This window comes from Abramis brama (genome assembly GCF_963993115.1).
Source record: "Abramis brama genome assembly, chromosome: 25".
In the NCBI taxonomy this organism is placed as follows: domain Eukaryota; kingdom Metazoa; phylum Chordata; class Actinopteri; order Cypriniformes; family Leuciscidae; genus Abramis; species Abramis brama.
In genome coordinates this window covers 22,323,947-22,351,370 of record NC_139987.1, presented here as the reverse complement: position 1 = coordinate 22,351,370, position 27,424 = coordinate 22,323,947, and the positions used below count along the sequence as shown (strand labels likewise).

General features: G+C 42.7%; 3 protein-coding genes across 3 annotated transcripts; 2 read left to right on the top strand and 1 right to left on the bottom strand.

The window, feature by feature from the left end:
- Positions 1–1,917: 1,917 nt before the first annotated feature.
- Positions 1,918–2,910, bottom strand: LOC311077043 (trace amine-associated receptor 13c-like; the record flags this gene model as incomplete). Its single annotated transcript, XM_084105606.1, has 1 exon — positions 1,918–2,910. One exon carries the CDS (start codon positions 2,908–2,910, stop codon positions 1,918–1,920), a length of 993 nt encoding a protein of 330 aa, XP_083961732.1.
- Positions 2,911–9,900: 6,990 nt separating this feature from the next.
- LOC311076927 (trace amine-associated receptor 13c-like) lies at positions 9,901–10,887 on the top strand (the record flags this gene model as incomplete). Its single annotated transcript, XM_084105434.1, has 1 exon — positions 9,901–10,887. Exon 1 carries the CDS (start codon positions 9,904–9,906, stop codon positions 10,885–10,887), a length of 984 nt encoding a protein of 327 aa, XP_083961560.1. The 5' UTR covers positions 9,901–9,903.
- Positions 10,888–21,926: 11,039 nt separating this feature from the next.
- On the top strand, positions 21,927–22,990 carry LOC311077040 (trace amine-associated receptor 13c-like; the record flags this gene model as incomplete). Its single annotated transcript, XM_084105604.1, has 1 exon — positions 21,927–22,990. The coding sequence occupies exon 1, from the start codon at positions 21,989–21,991 to the stop codon at positions 22,988–22,990; it is 1,002 nt and encodes a 333-aa protein (XP_083961730.1). The 5' UTR covers positions 21,927–21,988.
- Between the last annotated feature and the right edge of the window lie 4,434 nt (positions 22,991–27,424).

Genomic DNA, 27,424 nt, shown 5'->3' with positions numbered 1-27,424 from the left:
AAGGAAATTTTGAAAATTTCGAGATTTGCAATCCCCTTGACACCTCTAGGAAAAAACACAAACTTTGTGGTGTGTATTGGATATTAGCAAACCTTCCAGCGGGATCTCACTCCTCTTTATCATCTATTTATCTTGCCGTGCTTTGCAAAAGTGATGATGTAAAAACATATGGTTATGACAAAGTTTTGGAACCTCTTCTGAAAGATCTTAAAAACTCTGGAGGACCATGATGTGTACAGTATGTCCCTTTATTAGGTGCATCTCTTAAAGGTACAATGCATAGTGTTGTGGCCGATAACTGAGGAGCGCACAGTATTGCTGGCTTTACTGAGAGTTTTTTGGTGATTATGTCAGTTTTGCACAGCAAAAAGTTGTGATATTAAGTCTCACTGTGTTGCATCTGTTTTATTTTGCCCGAGAACTAAAGAGATCCATGCTGACCATGTTAAAATAGCTTATGAGAAGCTTATGTTTTGGAGTTAAACAAGAGTGTGTTTTTACCAGAAATCTGACTCATTTTCATGTTGTCTCTGGTTTTCCCCCTGATGTTGCTCACAACATATTTGAGGGTGTTCTGCCAGTTGAGCTGGCTTACTGCTTGGCATTATTGATTTTGAAATTGGATTCTGAATTTTTTTATACTTGATGACCTAAATAAAGGTTCATTGTCATTCCCCTTTAAATGGTCAGACAAAACAAATAAGCTACATGTTGTACTAAAGAGTTTGGAATACTATTGGGGCAATGCCCATGAAAATTGGAGCTTGCCAAGGTTGATAGGACATTATGTGCCAGAATATGAACAAGCTTGTATTGATGGATTTAAAAGATATTGTTGAGCTAGTAATTGCTGTGCCTAATGATGAATCTGATGTGAGAGCTGTTCCCTGATGTGAGACTTCTACCAAAACACCACTATCTTGAACACTACCCACAGATGTTAAGATATTTTGGCCCTCTAACGGCTGTCTGGACAATGCAATTCGAAGCCAAAATATATATATTTTTTTTTTTACATTTTACTGGATCTGAATGGTCTAAGATATGTTGTCGTTGTTCATGTTAATTCGTTCATGGAATTGTAAGCTATTTTTAACTTCACAAATCCACAGACAGAAAGCTTACTTCTATCTGAAAAATTGATTGTAACTTAAAAAGTATGGACATCAGAACTTCTGATATGTTCAAAAGTGAACTCCTCCTTTTTTTTCTTTTTAAAATCCTTCAAATTTGGTCTAGTAGGTGTCTAAACTAGCTGAAAAAGGTTAAGAGTATCACAAATTAATTTAAGCTCGTCAGAGGCTGACTGCAACGAGTTCACATTAAAATCACCCAGGAGAACAAGCTCCTTATAATAAAGTGAAGTCACGGTGTGCATCAGAGATATCAACCAACTACTGTAGGATGTATGGTTTTAGAAACAATGAGGTTTAAAGCTAGCAATTTTGTTTAACCACTGACTACAGTAGCTTCAAGTTTCAAGCTCCTTGATATAAATAATTTATTAAGCCATGTTTCAGATATTACTATGACGTCAGCATTGGCATTTTTACCCAGATACACACCACGTCCAAGCAAGCTTCTCACATTAATATGAATGAAACCCAAACCTGATCTGGATTTAAAATCAGTAGGAACATTAAAAACTTATATCTTTAACACATATAAATCATGTTTATTTAACAAACATAAATTATGTATCTTTAACACATATAAATCATGTTGTGTAAACCTGTGCAACCGATGTACATATACATATTTTTTATGTTAATCCAACTGTTTTTTTTTTCAGTGAAGCTAGTTTTGTGACCGCCAGTGTCCGAAAAGATGATACAAGAAATAATATATCAGATAAAGCAAACCTCTTTTACACCTCTTTTATTTATATATATACTATATATACACACAGTATATTGATCATTTATCGTCTGGGAAAATACTGAAGTATTCTGATGATGGTTTCAATATTTTTAGAGTCACAATGTGTTTAGCTGATATTCTAAACCATTTATAAAACAGTGCATAGATAAGTGGATTCATACAGGAATTCATGTAAACAATCCAGCATGTTACATTAAATTCAACTGATTCTGTAGACTCATTTCCTTCAATAAGGATGACAATATAGTATGGTATCCAACACATAAAGTAAACCATTACAACAATACCCAAAGTTTTTGCTGCCTTTCTCTGTGACCTGCTGACACCTGTGACAGAATTTACAACCTTGGCCTGATGTTTTGCAACACAGAAGATTTTCACATATATAGACATGATTACAGAAGAAGGGGCAACAAAAGTGACTATGAGGTCCGTGACAACATGTTCAAATTTAAAGTAAACTGTACAGTCTCCATAACACCTGTTATGTGTCTCTGGGTCAAACATAGTGTTATATAAGATAATGACAGAATATATGCATGAACATAGCCAGTTTATAATAATGCAACAGACAACTTTATCAGTTGTGACCCTTACTGTGTATCTCAAAGGGTCATTCACAGCAATGTAACGATCTACAGATATAAAGACTAAATTACCAAGAGATGCCGAAACAACCACAAAAACAATAAATAAAAATAGAGAACAAAATGTCTCTCCAAAGTACCAGCATGATTCTATAAATCTGATGCCCATTAAAGGTATAACAATCAGTCCCACAATCAGGTCGGCCACAGCCAGAGAGAGAATGAGCAGGTTGGTTGGAGTGTGAAGTTTCTTGAAGTGAGAGATGGAGATGATCACCAGCAGGTTCAAAAACACAGTGAACACTGATGCTAAAGAAATGAAAATATACAAAATAGCGTACTCCAATTCAGGTTTGATATCTCTGAAACATGACAGATTGTTGTCTGTAAAGCAATACTGTATTCTTTGCCTGTTGTCCTCCATAATCCTAGAGTCAAACATTTTCACAGTTGAGTACATCCTCATATGTAGCCTGGTCCTGTTCCAGCTGTCAGTTTGACTTACTGTCTTCCTTCACTGACTTGACTAAATGTATATGTACAGAAAAAAGGGACATCCAATGAAATGTGAGGTTTGTTTATACTACATGAAACCCACCTACTATTTAAATATTCATAGCATTCAGTGACTATACATTTACGTGCACCAAAAATGTTTTTAAGGACTTAATCACAGTAAGATGTTTACATGTCAAAAGCAAACCTCTTCACTCCTATTTAAATAGAATTCTTATTCTGATTATTCACTAAGAATTGTAGTTATTTTACCAAAATGTTTCACATACTCCAATCCACAGCACAAATAATGAACTGATAAACAGAACTAAAAATGTGCATCAATGGTAAGGTTCAGATTATTACTTGCCCCCCCCCCCCCCCAGGAACGCCTCCTGGCGTTCCCAGACTCCCTTACCTGCCGATTGTAATCATCGATAAGGGAGTGATCCAGGATGTCTCTAGCTGGTACCCAACTTCTCTCCTCCGGACCGTAACCTTCCCAGTCCACCAAGTACTGAAATCCGCGTCCCCTCCGTCTTGAGTCCAGAACACGACTGACCGAATAAGTAGGTTCCCCGTCTACGAGTCGTGGCGGGGGGGGGGAACCGGGACTGGCGGATTAATGCGAGCAAAGAAAACGGGCTTAATTTTGGACACATGAAAGATGGGATGAATCCTCCTGTACACTGGAGGAAGATTGAGACGGACTGTCACCGGACTAATGATTTTAGTGACAGAGAATGGGCCAATAAATTTAGGTGCAAGCTTATTAGAAACGGAGCGGAGAGGAATGTCCTTGGTAGAAAGCCACACTTTGGAACCGACGACGTATACGGGAGGCCTACGCCGGTGGCGATCGGCTTTGGCCTTGGTGCGCGCCCCCACTTGGAGTAGAGTCTCACGGGCTCTAGTCCAAGTGCGGCGACACCTCTGAACGAAGGCGTGGATGGAGGGGACCGCGACTTCGGATTCCAGACTAGGAAAAATTGGTGGCTGGTACCCTACACTACACTCAAACGGTGATAGGCCCGTGGATGACACTGGCAACGTGTTGTGGGCGTACTCCACCATAGACAGTTGCTGACTCCAAGAGGAAGGATTCTTGGACACTAAACATCGCAACGTTCTCTCCAAATCCTGGTTGGCTCGCTCAGTTTGACCATTGCTCTGGGGATGAAACCCAGAGAACAGACTGACAGTCGCACCCAGGCATTTACAAAACTCTCGCCAAAATTTGGACACAAATTGGGGTCCCCTGTCAGAAACCACGTCCGTCGGGAGGCCATGTAGCCGAAAGACAATGTTAACGACTATCAATGCTGTCTCCTTGGCTGAGGGTAATTTGGGCAAGGGAACGAAATGGGCCGCCTTCGAGAACCGGTCCACCACGGTCAAAACTACCGTGTGACCCTGGGAGGGTGGGAGGGCGGTGATAAAATCTAGAGCGATATGGGACCAGGGTCTCGAAGGCACCGGCAGCGGTTGGAGTAACCCATCTGGGGGTCGATTGGAAGTCTTACCCGTGGCACAAACTGAGCAAGCCAAGACAAAATTGTGAACGTTACGAGCCATGAGAGGCCACCAGAATCGTTGCTTGACCAAAAATTTAGTGCGATTAACTCCTGGATGGCAAGCCACATTGGAACAATGTCCCCACTGAATAACGCTGGACCGTAAACTCTCAGACACAAATAAACGATTCGGTGGACAACGGGCCGGAGGCGTTACCCCTTCTAAGGCCTTCTTGACCTTCGATTCGATCTCCCATGTGAGTGTAGAGATGAATAGAGTCTCTGGTAAAATGCACTCGGGAGTAGACGGGCGTTCGGAACGGTCAAAAATACGCGATGAAGAGTCGGGTTTGATGTTTTTGGAACCCGGGCGGTACGAGAGAGTAAAATCAAAACGACCGAAAAAAAGAGCCCACCGAGCCTGCCTGGAGTTTGGTCTTTTAGCCGTCCGAATATATTCCAAGTTCTTGTGATCGGTCCAGACGATAAAAGGTACCCCCGACCCTTCTAACCAGTGGCACCATTCCTCCAATGCTAACTTGACTGCCAACAACTCTCTGTTGCCAATGTCATAATTGCGCTCAGCAGGGGATAAACGATGAGATAAAAACGCGCAAGGATGCATCTTATCGTCTGAAGGAGAACGCTGGGATAACACTGCACCTACCTCCACCTCTGACGCATCGACCTCCACCACGAACTGACGTGATGGATCAGGGGTTATCAGGATGGGGGCTGAAACGAAGCAACCCTTCAGTTTGGCAAACGCTGCGTCTGACCACCTGAACGTCATTCTGGGGGAGGTCAAGGCGGTCAGAGGTGCAGCTAGTTGGCTGAAATTGCGAATGAAACGCCGGTAGAAATTGGCGAATCCCAGAAACCTCTGTAGGGCCTTACGGGAATCTGGACTTGGCCAATCTACCACAGCCTTGATCTTCTCAGGATCCATACGCATTCCCACTCTGGAGCAGAGAGTGAATATAACTCGTAATATAAGACGTACCTGGCAGTAACTCTATGGCACAGTCATAGGGACGATGCGGGGGAAGAGAAGCAGCCCGAGACTTACTGAACACCTCCTTCAGGTCCAGGTACTCCGCGGGCACGTTAGATAAATCCACTGCCTCCTCCTGAAACACAGGGACAGAAACAGACGGACAGGCAGACACTAGACAAGACTTATGACAAAAACTGCTCCACGCCGACACAGACTTCAATTGCCAGTCCACTCTAGGGTTGTGACGGATGAGCCAGGGGTGACCAAGGACGATGGGTGCGAGGGGAGTGTCCAGAATGTAAAAGGAGTTTCTGTGTGATTTCCTGATGTTATGAGGGTGATGTCTTCCGTGATGAATGAGATGGTGGGAAGTTCCTGGCCTTTGAGAGCGTGTACTGAGATCTTGTGTGTGAGAGGTCTGAGGGGAACTTGGAGTTTACGTGCAAATGAGTGATCCATGAAATTACCTTCTGCCCCAGAATCCAGAAGTGCTTGACAGTCGTGAAGGTGAGTTGACCATCTCAGTCTTACCGGATGGAGAGTAGATGTGGATGAGGACTTCTCGGCGGAGATCCCACCCGATAGTAGCCTCATACTTACTATCGGGCTGGGCCTTTTAACGGACAGTTATAGGCAAAGTGACCCGCTCCTCCACAGTACATGCAGAGGCCCTGGGACCTCCGCCTTTCCTTCTCCTCCCGGGAAAGCCAAGCTCGCCCCACCTGCATGGGCTCGTGATCGTAGACCGCGTCCCCGCCTCCAAACCGTTGGCCCTCGAACCCTCCTGTGGGACGACTGGGCAGAGTGCGACGATCCATTCGTGATAACCGTGCGTCCACTCTTAATGCCAAAGCGATCAGGTCGTTGAGCGAAGTGGGAAGGTCCATGGGATATATCTCCTTCTGGACGCGGTCAGCCAGCCCATGCAGGAACATGTCCCACTGCGCCTCCTCGTTCCATTGACTCTCCGCCGCTAGTTTCCGAAACTCGATTGAAAAGTCAGAAACGGACCTCTCTCCCTGTCGCAAATCGGCCAGCATTCTTGCTGCCTCTCGTCCAGCGATGGCCCGATCGAACACCCGTCTCATTTCGGCGGAGAGATCCTGGAACGAGGCACAGCATGGATCTTGATTCTCCCACACCGCTGTTCCCCAGAGTGCCGCTCTCCCAGTCAGTAGCGTCAACACAAAGGCGACCTTGGCTCGCTCGTTATTGAATGTTCTGGGTTGAAGAGAAAAGTGCATGGAGCATCGTGTTAAGAAAGCTCGACAGAAGTTGGGTTCACCTGCATATGATTTGGGAACTGGTAGGCGGGGCTCCGACTGGGAGGGGTTCTCTGGTGGTGGTGGGGGAACCGGCGGTGTGGGGGGCGCAGTGGGAGCTCGCAGATGTTGAAGCTGTTGGGTGAGCTCGGACACCTGCGCCACTAGAGCCTGAACAGCGCGAGCTGTATCGTTGAGGTTCTTCTCCTGGGAGTCCATTCGAAGTATGCTGCTGTTCACGAATTCTTCCAGCGATCTGGTGGAGCTACTCGCTGCTTCCATTGCTTAGTCAGATCGTTCTGTCATGATGGAAACACGGAAGTAGTTTGCAAGTAAAACTCTCTCTCTTTATTGAGTAACAGAAATGATGATAGACACAGTCCAGAGAGAAACAGGTTAGTGGCGCAGGGACTTCGATGGTCAGATGAGTGCCGTGATGGGAAGTGATAATGTGATGTGAAGAATCCAGAGTGAACATCCAAAGGAACACGAACAGGAAACTAAGAAGGCACAAGACTGGAACGTAGACGAGATCAACACAACCGGAACTCACAAACAACGATCTGACAAAGGAGATGAGAAATGAGTGAGTATATATAGGTGATGAGATGAGCTGCAGCTGGTGACGGGAGTGATGAGCTTGATCGCTGATGAGCGTTAATCAGCCGGCACGCCCACACAATCAGCACACACACACACACAACAACAGAAACACGAGACAAGAAAGAGGCATAGGATTATGAACCGTGACACTGATAACCTTCAAGCTGCTGGTTATAAATCCTCTCATTAAAAATCACAACTAGATCCTAGTGAATTGACACACTACTGACACATCTCAAATCTTCTGTTTATGCTTCAAGTATTAGGAAAAAATTGTCAATTATCCTCCGTTTGGCATAAATATTTCATGTTTCAGCCCCATCATAGCACAGAGACTGTAATTGTTAAAGCTACACTGTGTAATTTTTTTAAGTTCATTCTTAGCAAAAAACACTTTGTTCTTTCAAAATGATATGTGCTCGTTAATGTGTAATTACTTCTACCAACTAATCAAGTATTCTTGTAAGCGTAGAATCTGCCATTTAGAATACATACGAGCGAGTCACTCGAATGGCGGCAGCCATCTTGAAAATACATTAGCCAAAGAGGGACATACCTGGAAATTCAAGCTTCGTCTTTCACGTTTTTACACTCAGTGACAAAGTGACGAATGCGAGGGGGAGATTACTCACGACTGTCGGGCAGATTTGAAATAATACGGCCACCGTAGGAGTTAAAACGCCCTCGGAATGTCTTATCCAGAGATCAGCGAAGTGGTGAGTTTGCTGAAGGAGATAAAATCTGAATTCCATGGCTGAATGAGTGCTTATATAGCTATAAGCCACGCCCATTCTGGCGGGCCCTGACGCACCAGGGTGCGAAGCGGCCCAATTGGTTCACACGTCTGAATATTCTCAAGAAAAGGAGTTTTCCCATATTGTAAGCTAGCCTTACGCAATGCAAGAGAGTCCTCGAAAGGGAACAAGGGAATAGTTCTGTAACGTTACACATAAGACGAATGTACTTGTGACCGCCATTTTTTAAATAGCAGTTAAATAGCAGTTAATCGAGCTAATAGCAGCTCAGGATTGTAATGTCTGTGCAAGTTACCGGGAGCTGAACGAACGCGATGGATTTGCTGTGTTTGGATGCCGATGTAGGTTCGCAAAGCCATGAGCATTAATAGTAACGCAACGACTGCCATTCTTGATGGATGGCTTGTTCGAGATGCATCAGGGCGGCGCGGACCGATCGGAGTGCTGCGGGAATGTTTGGAGAGCATACGATTCCTTGTGCTTTTGGATTGCTCTTGCAGTGCTTTTATGACATGCGCCAATCGGTCTGCGAGAAGCCAATGCATCTCGAACAAGCCTGGTGTGTCTGTGAGTGGCGCAGCCGCGCTAGCATTGCTGGGCAACATGAGATGTATACAGTGACGTAAGATCTGGCTCTGTAGTGGCTCTCTGGACTGTGGAAAGGCAAACCGGTTCTTAGAAGACACATCAGTCGAGCCAACTCCGAACTGGCAATTGCTCTGGCTCTGATCTAGCACCTGGTTCATGCTGGTGGAAAAGGGGTAACAGAAAGGCCTCCTGGCTCAGCTGGGGCTCGACCAGGGTTCTTCTTTCAGTGAGGCGTCAGTGCTACCTACTGAGCCCAATAGTAACTAAACTCTGGAATATCTGGAATATCTTTCCTGATAATATTCAGCTCAGACACACTCTCTCTGTAAATCTTGATTAAGGATGCATCTCTTTAGCCAAGCATTTACATAATGGATTTATAACCTTGTAGTCCATTTATATCTGATGAAATTGTAACAAATTCCCTTGATTAGCTTTTCCCTGAAATCTGCTCTGAAATGTTCCCTGCTCTGACAAATTTATTAAAAATAGACTCAAATTAATTAATATGACATGACAGGATATTGACAAAATGTGAAGGACATTTTCATGCTAAAAATGTGTTAACATAAGCAATTTAAAACAAATTGCACTTTTGACAACAGCCAAGTTTGTTTCAGAGGTGACTTATCATGAAAATCTGACTTTTTTGTGTTTAAGTGCTATAATTGGGACTAGATCATTTACATTATTTAGTGTCCCAGCCTCAGATGAGACAAGAGAGCAGTGGATTAATTTTATTTTCAACAGAAATGAATCAATGTAACTCCACAACAACTACATAAATGTATCCACTAAAGCTTGTGTAAAGGACACCTTCTGAATGGAGGCGGGGAGCAGCAGCTCATTTGCATTTAAAGGGACACACCCAAAAAGGGGTAAATTTGACAAGCATTAATAAATGATCTGGGGGGTATTTTGAGCTGGAATTTCACAGACACATTCTGGGGACACCATTTATATTACATCTTGTGAAAAGGGGCATAATATGTCACCTTTAAATGTATTCACTTTGCCCTCTTGTAGAAAATTCTAATTTAGTTTCTAATTTAATACAAAAGAAAGAAATGTGTGTTTGTGTGTGCGTGTGCATACATTTATAAAAACATGTAGATGTAAAATGATGGCATAAGCATCATCAGAGTGGGCGGTAGATAGGTTGGTCAGTCTAAACCAGACACTATATAAGGAGACAAACTCCTATGAGGACGAGACTCACTCATGGCCTATGAGACAGAGGATCATGAGACTCAATACTGCTTTCCTGCCATCAACTCATCATGTATCAAGGGAAAACGCTCCACACATGAATACAATATCATGTATGTGTTTTTTTCATTGCTGTCAGCATGGACTGTGTTTATGAACCTGCTGGTGATCATCTCCATCTCTCACTTCAGGAAGCTTCACACTCCAACAAACCTGATTATTCTCTCTCTGGCTGTGGCCGACCTGCTTGTTGGACTTATTGTGATGCCCATAGAAGCCACTAGGCTAATTGAAACATGCTGGTACTTTGGAGACACTTTATGCAGACTATTTTTAATAATCACAGGATTGCTCTTCTCAGCATCTCTCAGTAATTTAGTTGTAATTGCTGTTGATCGTTATGTGGCTGTGTGTCACCCTTTACAGTACCCACAGAAAATAACCACAACTAAAACTTTATTTATAGTCTGTCTTTTCTGGGTTTGCTCTTCAGCATATAACATTGCAATAGTTATAAGTGTCTCACACAAAACGTATGCATGTTATGGAGAATGTACAATTGTGATTACTTTTGACAGTAGTCGGTCAGTCACTGATCTGTTCTTGTCTTTCTTGTTCCCTTGTACCCTGATCATAACTTTATATTTGAGGATATTTTATGTTGCACATCAGCAAGTGAAAGTTATAAACTCTCTGATGAAGGGTGGAAAACATGTAACTGAAGGTTCAGTGAGGAGGAAATCTGAGAGTAAAGCTGCTCTGACATTAGGAATAATTGTCACAGTTTATCTATTTTGCTGGATTCCTTTCTTTATTTTGTCCCTAACAGAAAACACAGGAATGGCTTCTACCACGGCCTATATTCTATTATGGATACTGTATATTAACTCAGGACTGAATCCTCTTATTTATGCTTTCTTTTACCCCTGGTTTAAAATGTCAGTTAAACACATCATAACTCTTAAAATATTCCAGCCAGTAAAACATGAATTATAATCGTCAAGTAAAAAAGATTTACTGGCATTAATTTCTCCTCAATGGGTCCATAGGGTTCATTGTTATTGGAAAAAAATAGAAAATGTGGGCTAAACAGATGAATTAAAAACAGATGAATTATAATTTTTTTTTTAAGTGTAGAATCTTATCATAAGAATATAAATTGTGCCAGTTAAATCATCACACTGATGTTATACAAGAAAACATAAGAGAAAATGGTTAAGCAACCAAGCCGTAACCCTGTAGATTAATATTAAGATCTGTTTTGAGTGATAATTTTAAAGCACAAAGGTTGTTTAATCAATTAGTGGATGGATATGTATTTAATCTACATAATACATTTGAAAATATAAGTACTTCTCTAATCTATTGCTTAGTAATTATGATCATTTGGACTAGATAAATGTAATGTAATAAAAGCTCAATGTAATGTTGTATTTAATTAAAATGATAAATTATGACAAAAGTCAGGTTTGGAACAACATGAGGGGGGTGAATGTTTACAGACTTTGCATTTTTAGGGTCAACTAACCCTTTAGCTGTGACCTCAGAGATTTCTTGCCCAATACTGAAAAAAAACAAAACAAACAAACAAACAAACAAAAAACATTTGTGGTGACTAGGTACTTGGATGTCATAAAATGTGATATGAGAGCATTTAAATGTTGTGGATCCACAGTTCTACATAATCTAATAACAACAATAATCTAAATGGATTTTTTTGAAATAATTATACATTGGAGCGCGAGTCTAGAGAGTTTGGCTATTTTGAATCGCATACACTGGGAGGAAGGTAATTAAACTAATAAATTAACTTAACTTAAATTATCATGACAACAAAGAGGAGATGGCAAAGGTGGGTGTTGTGAAGCCTTCTGTTAGTACATGAAAAAAGCCTGCAGTTGCTGGAGAAAGAGTTTATGAGTGTTACTGTTTGTGGTTAATGTGAAAGAGACGTGTTTCAATAAAAAAATAAAAAAACAACAACAACTTTATTTCACTGTTCTATTTACAGCATTATACACTCACCTAAAGGATTATTATTATTATTAGGAACTAATACTGTGTTTGACCCCCTTTCGCCTTCAGAACTGCCTTAATTCTACGTGGCATTGATTCAACAAGGTTCTGAAAGCATTCTTTAGAAATGTTGGCCCATATTGATAGGATAGCATCTTGCAGTTGATGGAGATTTGTGGGATGCACATCCAGGGCACGAAGCTCCCATTCCACCACATCCCAAAGATGCTCTATTGGGTTGAGATCTGGTGACTGTGGGGGCCATTTTAGTACAGTGAACTCATTGTCATGTACAAGAAACCAATTTGAAATGATTCGAGCTTTGTGACATGGTGCATTATCCTGCTGGAAGTAGCCATCAGAGGATGGGTACATGGTGGTCATAAAGGGATGGACATGGTCAGAAACAATGCTCAGGTAAGCCGTGGCATTTAAACGATGCCCAATTGGCACTAAGGGGCCTAAAGTGTGCCAAGAAAACATCCCCCACACCATTACACCGCCACCACCAGCCTGCACAGTGGTAACAAGGCATGATGGATCCATGTTCTCATTTTGTTTACGCCAAATTCTGACTCTACCATCTGAATGTCTCAACAGAAATCGAGACTCATCAGACCAGGCAACATTTTTCCAGTCTTCAACTGTCCAATTTTGGTGAGCTCGTGCAAATTGTAGCCTCTTTTTCCTATTTGTAGTGGAGATGAGTGGTACCCGGTGGGGTCTTCTGCTGTTGTAGCCAGTGGTGTAGTCTAGTTTTTTGTAGTGAGTATACTGTAATATACCCCCCCCCCCCCCCCCCCCCCCCCCCCCCCCCGGCCTCATACTCACCCATCCCAGACCGTCACCCCACCACACTCACTAATGCATACAGTATGCACCGACATGTAATTGAGAGCATTATGAAATATTAGGTGTTATCAACATGTCAATTTATTATAAGCAACATAAGACTTTAACAGCCAATGACATTTACAGCTGGGGAGACTGGACTGATTTTCTACTGTTTAGTGTTAATCACCATCTAACTCAGCCAGTTAAGAGCTACATTTAGCCTTAGATGTTATATGAATATGGCCCCTGAAGCACAGGTTTTATCAGCTGACAATTAAAAAAATAAATAAATAAATAAACATTATAGGCACAAATACAAATTTACTTTTAGAAATGGTGTTTTTGAGAAAAAAAATGGTGTTATTGTTTTGGCAAGTTTACTCTTTAAATTAAAACATGTATGAAAACTTCTGTGATATTCCCTTAAAATAACGTTTTAATAGATTTTATTATTATTATTATTTTTATTCATTTTACTGTGCAATTTCTTTCTAATTTCTTTGAGTTAGACCAAACTTTTATTTTGGTGTGTTGTAGACATTTGAGTTTCTGTGTGTTTAAATAAACTATTATTATTATTATTATTATTAGGCCTACTTGAAGTATACTCTACTGTGCAATAGTAATATATTTCTGTTATAATTTCTTCAAGTTATACCGAACTTTTATTTTGACAGGTTGTCGTAAAGACATAACAGTTTCTATGTGTTTGTATATGAAACGAATGAATGACTTTTATCAAATGAAATGGTGAAATTCTCGTGAAGTGACTCTCATAGCAGCTCTGCGATGAAGTGCACATGTAGTAGCTCATGTCTCAATACAGTGAAACGTTGAAAACACCACGAGCGTGATCACGCGTGCTTCAGTGTGTGTGTGTGTGTGTGTGTAGTGGAGCACACACTGAGCGCTCATTCATCCCAGAGACGCGGAGAACAATTGCAGTCTCTTTTAACTTTAATATTCACAGACACTAGTCCATATCGAGATTTGATTCATTGTACAGCCCTACTTTTGATTTATTCATTCAAAAATAGCCAAATTCGGTGACGTTCGCTTAGAAAGCTCCATTTGTGACTGGATTCCGCGATTCGGTGTCGCTTCGCAAACACAGACGGGGTGAATTTATGAATGAAAGTGAAAGTTCTGACACAAAACGAAGTTGTTACGTATCCTCACGATTTTTTAAGTGGGTATACGGAAATCCTTGGCCTTTTCTAGTGGGTATACGGCGTATACCTGCGTATCACGTAGACTACACCACTGGTTGTAGCCCATCCACCTCAAGGTTGTGCGTGTTGTGGCTTCACAAATGCTTTGCTGCATACCTCATTCAGTCAAAGTTGCTCTTCTATCAGCTTGAATCAGTCGGCCCATTCTCCTCTGACCTCTAGCATCAACAAGGCATTTTCGCCCATGCACAGGACTGCCGCATACTGGATGTTTTTCCCTTTTCACACCATTCTTTGTAAACCCTAGAAATGGTTGTGCGTGAAAATCCCAGTAACTGAGCAGATTGTGAAATACTCAGACCGGCCCGTCTGGCACCAACAACCATGCCACGCTCAAAATTGCTTAAATCACCTTTCTTTCCCATTCTGACATTCAGTTTGGAGTTCAGGAGATTGTCTTGACCAGGACCACACCCCTAAATGCATTGAAGCAACTGCCATGTGATTGGTTGATTAAATAATTGCATTAATGAGAAATTGAACAGGTGTTCCTAATAATCCTTTAGGTGAGTGTATATTAATGTAAAATGTCTGTGCGATGAATACATTTTCCACAGTAGCATGTGTGCAATACAGGTTTGCATGTGTGTATGAGACAGAGACTTTTTTTGTGTGAAGTGAGAGAGACGTTTTTATGTGTGAAGTGCGAGTTTGTTGTATGCTTATTTTTGTGTGAAGGCTGCATGATTTACCGAAATCAAGCCAAAAATATGATTTGGTTTAGTGCGATTATGAAATCGCAAAGGCTGCAATTTTTCATTGAATAAACATACATGTGCAGCGTGTTTCATGGTGAAGCGCAGCACTGCGATCAGGTTTGCAGTAAATGCTGCTCCATCTCTGCAAGCAAAAGAGCTTGTGTCACTTATAACGTGTATTTAGAAAAGCAACAACTGCCAAACATCTTCCCAAATTTGTAATGAGAAGCGTTTTCAAACCTGTTGTCCAACAAAAGAGAACATTTAATGCCTGAATGGGTTTTTACTCCAAACTTACTTCATAATTTCAATCACTATTTTATAGTAAAATAGTGATATTTCAATTGTAATATTTCTTATTTTGTATAATATTTATATTTATATATATAAATTCCCTAATAATATGATTTAATGGTTCATCACTTTTGACCAATAGGTGGTACAATTACAAAATTGATGTGGTGTGGTCAGAGTGAAGTGACAATGACGCATACAAAGTTTGGTGTCAATATGTCAAGGCCTTGCAGAGATGCAGTCTCAGAGTCATCATGGCATCATGCCTCAACTTTTTTCGCTGCGGTACATGAAAACAGATATGGTTACATCTATTGACACAACATCCATACATTTTTGCCGGGATGGTCTTAAGATGACGTGATTACATTTTTGTGCAAATCGGACAAACAGTCTAGGAGAAGTTAGAAAAAGTAGGTTTTGAAAGCAAATCAAAATGGCAGACAGGAAGTTCGGCCAAATATGGCAAATTTGATATCAATGTTTTCGGCATGACCCAAGGAATCTATTAATACAAGTTAATAACAATAGGTTAATTCATTCAAAATTTATTAGCATTTCATTTAAATTGTATTTTAACATAAGACCAAAAGGTGGCACTGTCTCGAAACCTTTTGAAGTACCTTCATGGCATGGTGCTGATGGCACATACCGAGTTTCATAATGATGCACCAATGCATTTATAAAATATAGCAGTTTATGTCAGAATACTGTTTTATAATTAATGACAATGTTATGCTTTGTTCTATTATAGCGCCATCAAGCGACACAATTCCCCCATTTTTGTATGTTTCCTCAGAGTGAGCCAGCCCATACATGTGTGTGTCAAATTTGGGGAAAACATCTCATTTTGTTTTGGAGTTGTAGACATTTATATGAATGAGTGCATAAAAAAATTACCCATGGGCGACTTTGATTGGATTTTTTGCCACTTGGGCATTAGCATATAGCCAGCGACCTATGTTTCAGAATTTCCTACAGTGGTTTCGTCTCGATTGGACTAACGGTTTCCAAGATATTCACGGAAGTTTTTTAGGTGCTAAATCACAACGCTGCACAAACCATAAGGCAAAGCCTAGCATGTTTGATATCGTTAAGGAAAGGATTCAGGAGTCTAAGGAGGTGACTCCTGTAAAAATAAGTTGAACTCACCCAACATTATAAGCATTTGAATATTTGATTTTACCACTACATGGTGCTGTCTCAAAACTTCTCAGGCTCCTTCAGGACATTGTGCCGATGAACCATACAGAGTTTCGTAATGATGCGCTAATGCGTTCCTAAAACACAGCATTTTGTTACAAAATTCAAAATGGCAGATGCCCAAAATGGCTGAAATGGGAAAATTGGATATCATTTGACTCAACATGCTGCCCTGAATCTAACGAGACCACTTTTATGATTTGTGGACAAACCGTTCAGAAGTTATAAGCAAAAATAGCCATTTTTATCTACGGACCAGTAGGTGGCACTGCGCTGAATGTAGCATGTAACCTCAGGTCATGCTTGTGATCATAGATATCATATAATAAAGGCTAGATATCTCGTCCGCGCTGCTGGCCAATGGAGGTTGATGTCCGCACACGGCGGCCATCTTACCACAGGGTGCTCGCTCACTCGTAACATTGTGCATGTACTTTTAAATAACCATAACTTGCTAAATTTTCAACCGATTTTCAAACGGTTTGGTTTGTTATAAACGTCAGAGATGTAGTTATGACACTGCATACATATGCATAATTATAACAATGTACTTCCATATGAAAGAATTATAGCCATGTTAATAACACTTGTAAGAAACCAAACCGTTTGTAAATCCGTCAAGATTTCAGCGAGATAAGAGGATTTGTGTGCGTGCTGCTCACTCACCTTAATTCACAGCTTCCCTGTGGTAAGATGGCCGTCGGTGATGCCGGAAGTGACTCCGCCGTAAGACATCTAGTCTTTATTATATGATATCTATGCTTGTGATGACATGAATACGATAAAGTGTTATGGGGTGCTCTATGTCAATTTACTCTGCATGTTATTCGACAACGGTTGGATTAATCAAAAAGCTTTTAATAACTTTTTGCCATCATTGTCTGAAGAAGATCGGATACAGTTTTCATGGCCCTTACGGTTCAAAAGTTGGTGGCGCTAGAGGGATTGAGTTAGAGACTCCAAATTTGCTATAGAGACAATTCTACCAGAAAGACTCGGGAGAATAAATACCGTAACAATTATACATTTATTAAAAACCCAGCAAGCAATATATGATATAAAATTCTTTGGCGTAGGCCCCGTCCGTAGCTTGCAATCCGAGGGTATGGACTTTGCATTTCCTGCCTGAAGACGAAGGCGGGGCGCAGCCGACCCCCAAAAATAGGTGGAGGAATAATCCACCGGGACGGAGCCCACCCCCAAAGAACGGTAAAGAAAAGTATACCCACCAGTTGTGTATCCTGTAGTTCCTAAAACATAGAAAGAAAAAAAGTTAACATAATAAGCATAAAACATGGAACGTGGAATGCCTCATAGGCTGATAGCTAATTAGTAAGAGGGCCATCATACTGAGAAACAGTGAACCTGTAAGGTACTCTGTGAAGACGTGTATTATGCATTTTAATATTTCTGCTGCTGTATACACATTTAAACATTTATCCATTGCTGACGCTTTCATCCAAAGCGACTTATATTACATTTCAAGACACACTTTACGTCTTATCATTCATTCTTGCTTCCCCAGAGAATGAACCCATGAACTTAGCGTTACAATCTCCAATGCTCTACTGTTTGAGCATAAAACATAAAACTTAGAATGAGGCTAACTTAGTTACGTAGAGAAAGGCCATTGGAAACACAAGCCGTGATAGACCACACAGAGCAAGGCCACGATGGACCACACGGAACAAGGCCATAACAGACCACACAACCACTGTGCGATGGACAACACAGAACTGGGACACTATAGACCACACAGAGACGAGGCCGCGATGGACCACACAGAGACAAGGCCGTGATGAACCACACAGAGCCAGGCCACTATGGACCATACGGAACAAGGCCATAACAGACCACACACAGACAAGGCCACGATGGATATTTGGATAATTTATGGGTGGATAGTAAATGTTTGGACTGATTTACCCAACATTACTTCCTCTGGTGGAACGTAGTTCTCCAGAGAAGTCGTTTGCTCCAGAAATAATAAATTATTACATTAATGTATGAAGACATTCAGTTTTTGGTATACTCAGAGATTTAACAGTTTTGTTGGGATGTTTAACTTCATTTGACATTCATTTGGATAGATACATTATGGTATTAAAATCAGTTAATCAGAAGTAAACAGTAGGTCACCCAAGCTGTTGCATCAGTCTGTTATGTGTTGTGTTTATCACACCTTTAATTAATGGTTCAGTTAAGGATCATCTCAGTATTCAGCAAAGATTTTAACAGCACCCTCTGGGGCACATTTCATAAATAACAAGCCACAACCATAATTGGTCTTCAGAGTGTACTATTATTGATTTACTCAGATGCTCATATCATCTAATCACGAGGGGTCACTGCCTAATGGTCAAGGCTTTGATCTGCTAACTGAATGGCTCTTTAATCCCATGAAGAGCAACTGGAATCATGTAGCATCTCTGGCCTTATCCAGTGGTTCACAAACATTAATGCCAAGCCCAACATGAGGGCACTTACAAACATTCTTACACATCTCATATCAAGAAAACAATGCAACATGTCCACAATGCTTTGCTTAATGTGGTGAATCTTACACAACCAGAATCAACAAAATTACACATTTATCAATGACATCTACTACAACACTTCACTGATTGATTCACCAAAGTTCACATTAAAAAAATTATGCAACAAACTTGTTAGTGACCACTGAGCTTTGGCTGTTCATAAATTAATTTGTGTCATTTAAGGAAGGTATAGTTTGATTAAAATCTCCTAAATCTCAAATCTCCACTTGAGTGTGACTCCTTCACACATTTAATAAGCTCTTCACAAGTTATCAGCTGATAGAAATACATGAGCGCATTAAGCTTAGCACATTAAGCTTAGCACACAACATTGTTTTGAATGTCCGGTAAGTTCATTGGTAAGCCATTTTATATATATATACTGTGTGTTTTTAGGTTTGGTCTATCCCAGTGTCATTAGCCGCGTTTCCACTGTCGGGCCAGTGCGAGCCAGGGCTTTAAACGGGCCGTGCCGGGCTAATAGCCTCGGGCTGAAAGCACCGGGCCTGCGTTTCCACTGTCGGGCCAGAAGCTCCACAGCGCTTCACTAAAACACGCCCGTAACACGCCTCTCTGGAACAACGTCACACTAACCCATCATTTCACCAACAAATGTTTTATCAGAAAACTAATCAGAAATCACTGGAAAGCGTTGAAAACAAACATGATAAAAGCGGCCGTTTGCTGGCATTTTTGTTGTTTACTTGAATATTTAAAACCCAAGCATCGATTTTACCACAGGTTTACAATAAAAAGTGATACATTGATCATAATGAATTAATTTATGTCAAAATTGCACATTAGTCACTCAGAAATAAATTACCGTTAGGTCTATTTCACAAAAGAAAGAGGAGGTAGAGGACACACTTACTTCAGTCGCGTCTGTTTCTGTTCATCTGGTAGTTACAGGACATATTTACATCAAATTTAGAAAGAATGATAATTTCTACAAATATATGCCACCAAAAATACGACCTGAGGAGCTTTAGCACTCTCTCGACTCCCATACAGATATTTTCAGTCAGAGAAACAGAGGAAGCTCCCGAAAAAAAAGTTGCTTTATTTTATGATAGTCCGGTATAAAGAGACGAGACTACTGACAGATAAAATAAAAACATGACTGTGATAGCCTTTATGATTGGTCTGATTTCTTCAAGCGTTCACTATGTTTTTTTTTACTATGCGTATTTTCAAGCGTTTACTATGTTTACTTTGGTAATGGTTAGCGCGCATAGTCTTTTGAATCACAAACAGACGGCATTCAAACATGAACGCGAGTTAAATTATTTTAAAAGTCTTTAATGCTGACAGAATGAACTCCGCCTCTGTTCGTAACCACTCCTCTAGTCCGAGCTGGCCTGCTTTGGCCCAAGGTATTCGACGGGCCAGAAATCCTGGCCGTTGGCCCCGAGTAAGCCCCGATCAAGCCCCGGAAGTGACAGTGGAAACGAGACTGGCCCTGGCACGCACTAGCACGGCCCGGCCCTGGCCCGACAGTGGAAACGCGGCTATTAAAAATGACAGCATGCTGACATGGTTCAGCAGTGAACCAGGATTAAATGTATCATTTTCTTTTTTGGACCAGAAAAAAAAAGAACTTAAGACTTCACACAGTTATTCAGCCTCATGTCATTCCAAAAATGTATGACTTTTTTTCTTTTGTGGAAAGGTGGCCATACGTCCGGATTTTGGCCAGACAGTCCGGATTTTAAGCCCCCTGTCCGGCGCAGCCTCAAGCCGGACACTCGTTTGTCCTCCTTTTTGGAGCAGCGCTGAATCGGCCTAAAAAACCCCCGCTCTAGAATCTTTATTGGGACGCAGCTGTTATGACTTTCAGGAACGAACCCAAGCGCAGACATTCTTCAAAACACACAGTTTATTATAGATAGAAAAACAGGGAAAACAAAACCCACGAGGGGGCAAATAACATAGACTGGGGAAAAATACTAATCACAAAACTAGACTTGGACTTGACAATTAACAGACAGCAATCACTAAATGAATCTTCACAGAGATCTCACACGACAGGACTACTCACATAATAATACAAAACGAACCAGCACAGGACAGCAAACACAAGGGGCTTAAATAGGAGAGAAAATTATTAGGACAACAGGTGATACTGATTAAACAATGACAAACCAGGAGAACAAGGGTGCGGGGTAAGGGAAGGAGACAACACAAGCGCACAGCCCAAACAAAAGGCCATGTGCTTGTACACAAAACATGGGTCTGTCATGAACCTGCCTCAAGACTAAGGAAAAAACAAGGACAAGAGGGCAGAATCATGACAGCAGCAGCATAGCGTCTAATGCCCTAAGATCTCTGGTCAAACAAATGATTGGCTGAAAGCGGTGTGAAATAAAATCTGATATATCATTGGTTAAAAACGTAAACAAGCCTCCACGACTTGGAGTCCACGTGCTGGCTACGTCATATCATAACGTTAATATGCCAAAACGTCAGACCTCATTTAATCCGGAATGGACAAAAGAGCACGAATTTGGCCATGATGACCCTAGAGGTGCTATTGTCACCTGAGCTGCTGCAGAGGGTGAACTTCTTTGTTAAGAACTGAAATGTGTATTTATTTATTTTTCGCATTCATTATTTGTTTATTTATGATGTCCAGAAATGTTATATTTTCCGGCACTGTGCCAGATTATTTGTTTATTTATGTATTTCTTTTATTTCCAGAAGTCCAGAAATGTTTTGTTTTCAGGCACTGTGCACTTTGCAAGACAGGTTCATCTCAGTGGTCAGTTTTTGAAACAGACATCACAATGTCTTGAATAAATACAAATACTGTGAACAAACACTTTTTTGCCTCTTCTTTTACACATAGGTCTACATCAATATATATCGTAGATCAAATTGTCTGGCAATGAATAGTGTAGGCTATTACAGAATCACTGTGTCATGATACCATCGATATGATGGACAAAATTGGATTGTAGTTGCGAGTACACCAGAGTGAAGTACCTCTTTAAGATATGAATATGAATGTGCTAAAATTTGGGCAGATTCTAGCCCACATTTTAGGTGACAGATTATTTTCTGTTACAAAGTAACAATCGATAGTAAGAAAGAAAGAAAGAAAGAAAAAAAAAGAAAGAAAGAAATAAAGAAAGAAAGAAAGAAAGAAAGAACATGATTTTTTTTTTTAAGTTGCAGCATCAGTGTGAGCGGTGGATCATGGGTTGGTCAGTCTGATCCAGACACTGTATAAATGAAAGGATAGTAAGGAGAGCAGAACAAACTCCTAACAGGAGGAGACTCACTCATGGCCTATGAGACAGAGGATCATGAGACTCAATACTGCTTTCCTGCCATCAACTCATCATGTATCAAGGGGAAACGCTCCACACATGAATACAATATCATGTATGTGTTTTTTTCATTGCTGTCAGCATGGACTGTGTTTCTGAACCTGCTGGTGATCATCTCCATCTCTCACTTCAAGAAACTTCACACTCCAACAAACCTGATTATTCTCTCTCTGGCTGTGGCCGACCTGCTTGTTGGACTTATTGTGATACCCATAGAGGCCATCAAGTTGATTGAGAAATGTTGGTACTTTGGAGACACTTTCTGTAAACTGTTTATGATAATCATGGGACTGCTTATCTCAACATCTCTCAGTAATTTAGTTTTAATTGCTGTTGATCGTTATGTGGCTGTGTGTCACCCTTTACAGTACCCACAGAAAATAACCATGACTAGAATGATAACTGTTATCTGTTTTTGCTGGCTTTTTTCTTTAACTTATATTATTGCAATTGTAGTAATTATCCCACCCAGAACAGATGCTTGTTATGGCGAATGTAATATTATGCTTACATTTGAATGCAGAGTAATTGATTTCATATTTTCATTCCTATTTCCTTGTACCCTGATCATAACTTTACATTTGAGGATATTTTATGTTGCACAAAAACAAGTGAAAGTTATAAACTCTCTGATGAAGAGTGGTAAATGTGTAATGGAAGGTTCAATGAAGAGGAAATCTGAGAGTAAAGCAGCTCTCACATTAGGAATCATTGTGGCAATACATCTGGTTTGCTGGATTCCATTCTATATCTTGACTCTAGCTGAAAACACAGCAATCCCACCCACTGTACTGTATTGTCTAATATGGGTCTTGTACATTAACTCTTGTCTGAATCCTCTTATCTATGCACTTTTTTACCCCTGGTTTAGAAAATCTGTTAAACACATCTTAACTCTTAGAATATTTCAGCAAGCATCCTCTCGGCTGAATATTTTTACAAATCATCATTCATGATATTTTTACCACAATTTGTGCTTCAAACTGGTGAAGCAATTCTATATAAAGCACACCATATATTGTAATTTTTAGAACTAATTTTAGATAATTTTAATAGATAATCCATAATAAATTTTTGTAACAAATAAATAAATGTTGTTGAAAATGTAACAAAACAAACCTGTTAATCTTTTATCAAATTGTCTGGAATCTTAATTATTCTGTTCATATACACAGGCCAAAAGTTTGGACACATTACTATTTTTAATGTTTTTGAAAGAAGTTTCTTCTGCTCATCAAGCCTGCATTTATTTGATCAAAAATACAGAAAAAAATAATAATATTGTGATATATTATTGTAATTTAAAATAATTGGTTTTCAATTTATTAGGGCCCGAGCACCGATGGTGAGAGGACCCTATTGTTCTCTTACGAGAGGTCTCTCGTACTGCGTAAGATATCTTACGCTAGGGGAAAACCTCTTTTCCACGAGATATTGAAGCCAAAAAATTATCCTTATAATTTTGTATTATTGCAAAACGCGTTGCAGCAGCACGTGGCCATGGGCGAGACAGCTTGCGCGCCCATTGGCTGCTCTGCGGCAACTGCATCAGCCTATCGAGCGAGGCCTGAGGTGACGTAAGGCCAATGAGTGTCACGTCCCGCCGAAACGGGCGTGGCTTAGTCCTATAAAGGAAGGCTCGGGAGGCTGATTCTCTGATTTTTCATCTCTTCAGCGAAGCTCACGCATCGTTGGATCCCGAGAGAAGCCGCGCCATCTGAAGAAGCCTTTCAGCGGGATGAGCCATCATCTGAAGCTGCTGGCCACGCCGCCTTCTACTGCCTTCTCTCTGCTTCTGTGTTTTGTGTATGTGTGTGTGCTCGTGCTTTTTCAAGACGCCCCCTTTCCTGAGGATCACGCAGCTCTCGCGCTCGCTGACGGCGACTGCCCTCTCTGCGAGCCAATTGCCTATGGTGACTCTGAGGACTCACCTGGCATCCTTCTCCGAGGCTGCTCCTCCTGGAAGCGGGCGGGGTTAGTTTTTCTTTACGTTCGAATCCCGGTCTAGCGGCATATATTTATGCCGCCAATGCTTCGCTCTGTCAGTCCCCCGAAGGCGACTGCAGATGTGCATTTTGCAGCCAGCGAGCGCGCAGTATAACCCGCTCGCCTGCACCCAAACACCGTTTCTACGGTCCCCGTGCGTCACTGGTGAAAGGAGAAAAGAGTGTTTTAGTCCCGCTGAGCCGGGCCGATATCCACTCTTCACACATTCTGGCATTTTTCAGGCGTCAATATTGCAGTGAGCAAGCCTGTTGTGCTACCCGCACTCCTGCAAACAAACGCCAGTGTGGATAATACTCGCGCTAACTGATTGCCAATGTGTCTTCTCCTGTGGCCCAGTGGCAGATTCTCGGGCTTTCGCGCGGGAGACCCGGGTTGGAATCCTGGGTCTACCGGCAGAATAAAATTATGCCGTCAAATGCTTGCTCTGTCAGTTCCCTGAAAGGCAACTGCAGATGTGTATTTTGCAGCCGACGAGCACGTGGTACAACCCGCCCGCCTGTACCCAAATGCCGCTTCGAGGGCAACTTCTCGCTCAGTAGCTCAAGGCCTCGCTCTCGCTCGACTAGCCGCCGCCCCGCTCCGCGTAGGCCACGGCCAAGGATTGCGATGAAGCCCGAAGCCATCCTAGCACGCCTAGGAAAGCGTCGGTGTTCGAGCCCTACGTGGCCGGACTTCCACCGAAGCCCGTCGCTCGTTCAGTTCCAAGAAATGTGACTGTTCCAGTGTATTCTGCAGTGTACAAGACGGAACAGCTGCCCGCTTGCCTGCACACTAAAACCGTTTTTACGGCTACCCAGATAAATCCCATAGGGATGTATTTTCTGGTGTCCTGGCCACGGCCGATGGTGCTATAAGTGTAGAGAAGATGCCCACTGCCTAGTGCCCATCCCTACACACAAGTACAGCCCTTCACACAGGGCCCGCGCTCATAAAATCGACTCAGTTCGATCGCGCATACAACATAGTAAACGTGCCCACTGCCCAGTGCCCACAAACACTATGTTCTGCATGTCTCACGGTTTCTGTAAAACGAAACCTGTGCGCATTCGCTCTGCTCAGGCAGACAGTGCGCTCAAAGCAGTAAATGTGCCCGCTCCCCCGCGCCCACACTTACTCACAGACATTATATGTCCTACGGGACTCGCCCAGCCCTCCCTCGCTCGTTTAAACACCGCAGCAGGGTCGAGCGTGGGCATTCTGCCCGCTGTGATCAGCGCGCTTCCCGCCTCAAATGTCACAGGCATAATGCCTATGTTACAGCGCACCAAAGCGCCTCTGTCGCCAAACGAGCAGAGCGCGCTTCGCATTCAACCCCTAGCCACCCATGCAGTTGCGTGGGCAGCGCCTCCCAGGGTTTCGGAATGGGTGCTAGACATTATAAAAGGAGGCTATTCGCTGCGGTTCCGCAAGTCCTATGGGACTCGCCCAGCCCTCCCTCACTCGGTTAGACACCGCAGCGGGGTCGAGCGCGGGCATTCTGCTGCCGTGATCAGCGCGCTCCCCGCCTCAAATGTCACAGGCATAACGCCTATACTACAGCACACCGAAGCGCTTCTGTCGCCCAGCGAGCAGAGCGCGCTTCGCATCCAACCCCTAGCCACCCACGCGGATGCGTGGGCAGCGCTTCCCGGGGTTTCGGAGTGGGTGCTAGACATTATAAAAGGAGGCTATTCGCTACAGTTTTGTTGGCGCCCTCGCCGCTTCACAGCGCGCGTCGAAACTTCGGTGAATTCAGAAGTAGCACACCTACTTCGAGCCGAAATATCAAAACTGTTGAGCAAAGGGGCTATAGAGCCTTTATCTCAAGCTCAAAGCAGAGGGGGGCTGTACAGCAGATACTTCCTGGTACCGAAACCTGGTACCGAAAAAAGACGGGGGTCTCAGACCCATACTGGATCTAAGACAGCTGAACAAAGCATTGGCGAAACGCAGTTTCAAAATGCTCACGACCAGAGAAATCCTCTCGCAGATTCGCCGAGGAGACTGGTTTATGTCGATAGATCTGAAGGACGCGTATTTTCAAATACAGATAGCGTCACGTCACAGGCGATACTTGAGATTCGCCTTCGAGGGCCAGGCCTATCAGTACACAGTCCTACCGTTCGGTTTGTCTCTACCACCCCGTACATTTACGAGGTGCATGGACGCAGCGCTCGCACCTCTCAGACTCCGAGGCATGCGAGTGCTGAACTATTTGGATGACTGGCTGATTCTAGCTCCATCACGATCAGAGCTCGTGGAGTACAGGACCATTTTACTCGATCACCTCGAGAATCTAGGTCTCAGAGTCAATTGGGCGAAGAGCTCTCTGAACCCCAGTCAGACGATATCGTTTTCTGGGCACAGTTCTGGACTCGCAGTCTATGATAGCGCGGCTGTCATCACAGCGCGTGCTAGACATTCAGCGCGCAGCGAGCTTTTTCCGCTGCGGCACGACCGTCCCGCTCAGGAAATTTCAAAGGATGCTCGGTCTTATGGCCTCAGCATCATCAGTTCTTCAGCTGGGCTTGCTCCGCATGCGCCCTCTGCAGTTCTGGTTGAAAGCGCGGGTACCGCACAGAGCGTGGGCATCCAGTCAGCTTCGTCTCAAGGTCGATCAGATTTGCTTTTCAGCTCTGAAACCTTGGAAAGCAAACGACTGGTACCAATCAGGTGTAAGCCTGGGGACTTCCTCGAGAGTGAAAGTGGTGTCGACAGATGCCTCCACCTCGGGATGGGGAGCGCTGCTCGAGGGAAGACCGTTCTTCGGCCAGTGGTCAGAACGGGAGAAGCTTCAACATATCAACTGCCTGGAAATGTTGGCAGTGGACAACGCGCTGACGCGTTTTCGTCCCCAAATAAAAGGCCACCACGTCTTAGCCCGCTCGGACAACATGTCAGTGGTGTCCTACATAAATCGCCAGGGCGGTCTCAGATTCCGAAATTTATACAGACTGGCGGAACGCCTTCTGGTATGGGCTCAGCGCAACCTGCGCTCGCTGAGAGCAGTGCACGTGCCTGGGCTTCAGAATTCAGGGCCAGACAGACTGACCAGGAACACCATTCCGGCGAGCGAATGGTCTCTACACTCGCAAACAGTCCAACTGTTGTGGGAGAGATTTGGCAGAGCGGAAGTAGACCTGTTCGCGTCTCACGAAAACGCTCACTGCCCTGTGTTCTTTTCCAAGAGCAAGAGCGCGCTGTCCCAAACGTGGCCGCGCTGCCCGCTCTATGCTTTTCCCTCGTCTCTCTCCTGCCTCAGGTGATAGAACGGATCAGGGAAATAAAATGCTCAGTGCTGCTCGTAGCACCGCTCTGGAAGAACCAACCGTGGTTCCCAGTTCTGATGCAGTTAGCAGACACTGCCCCATGGCCAGTGCCCTTGAGGAGGGACCTCCTCTATC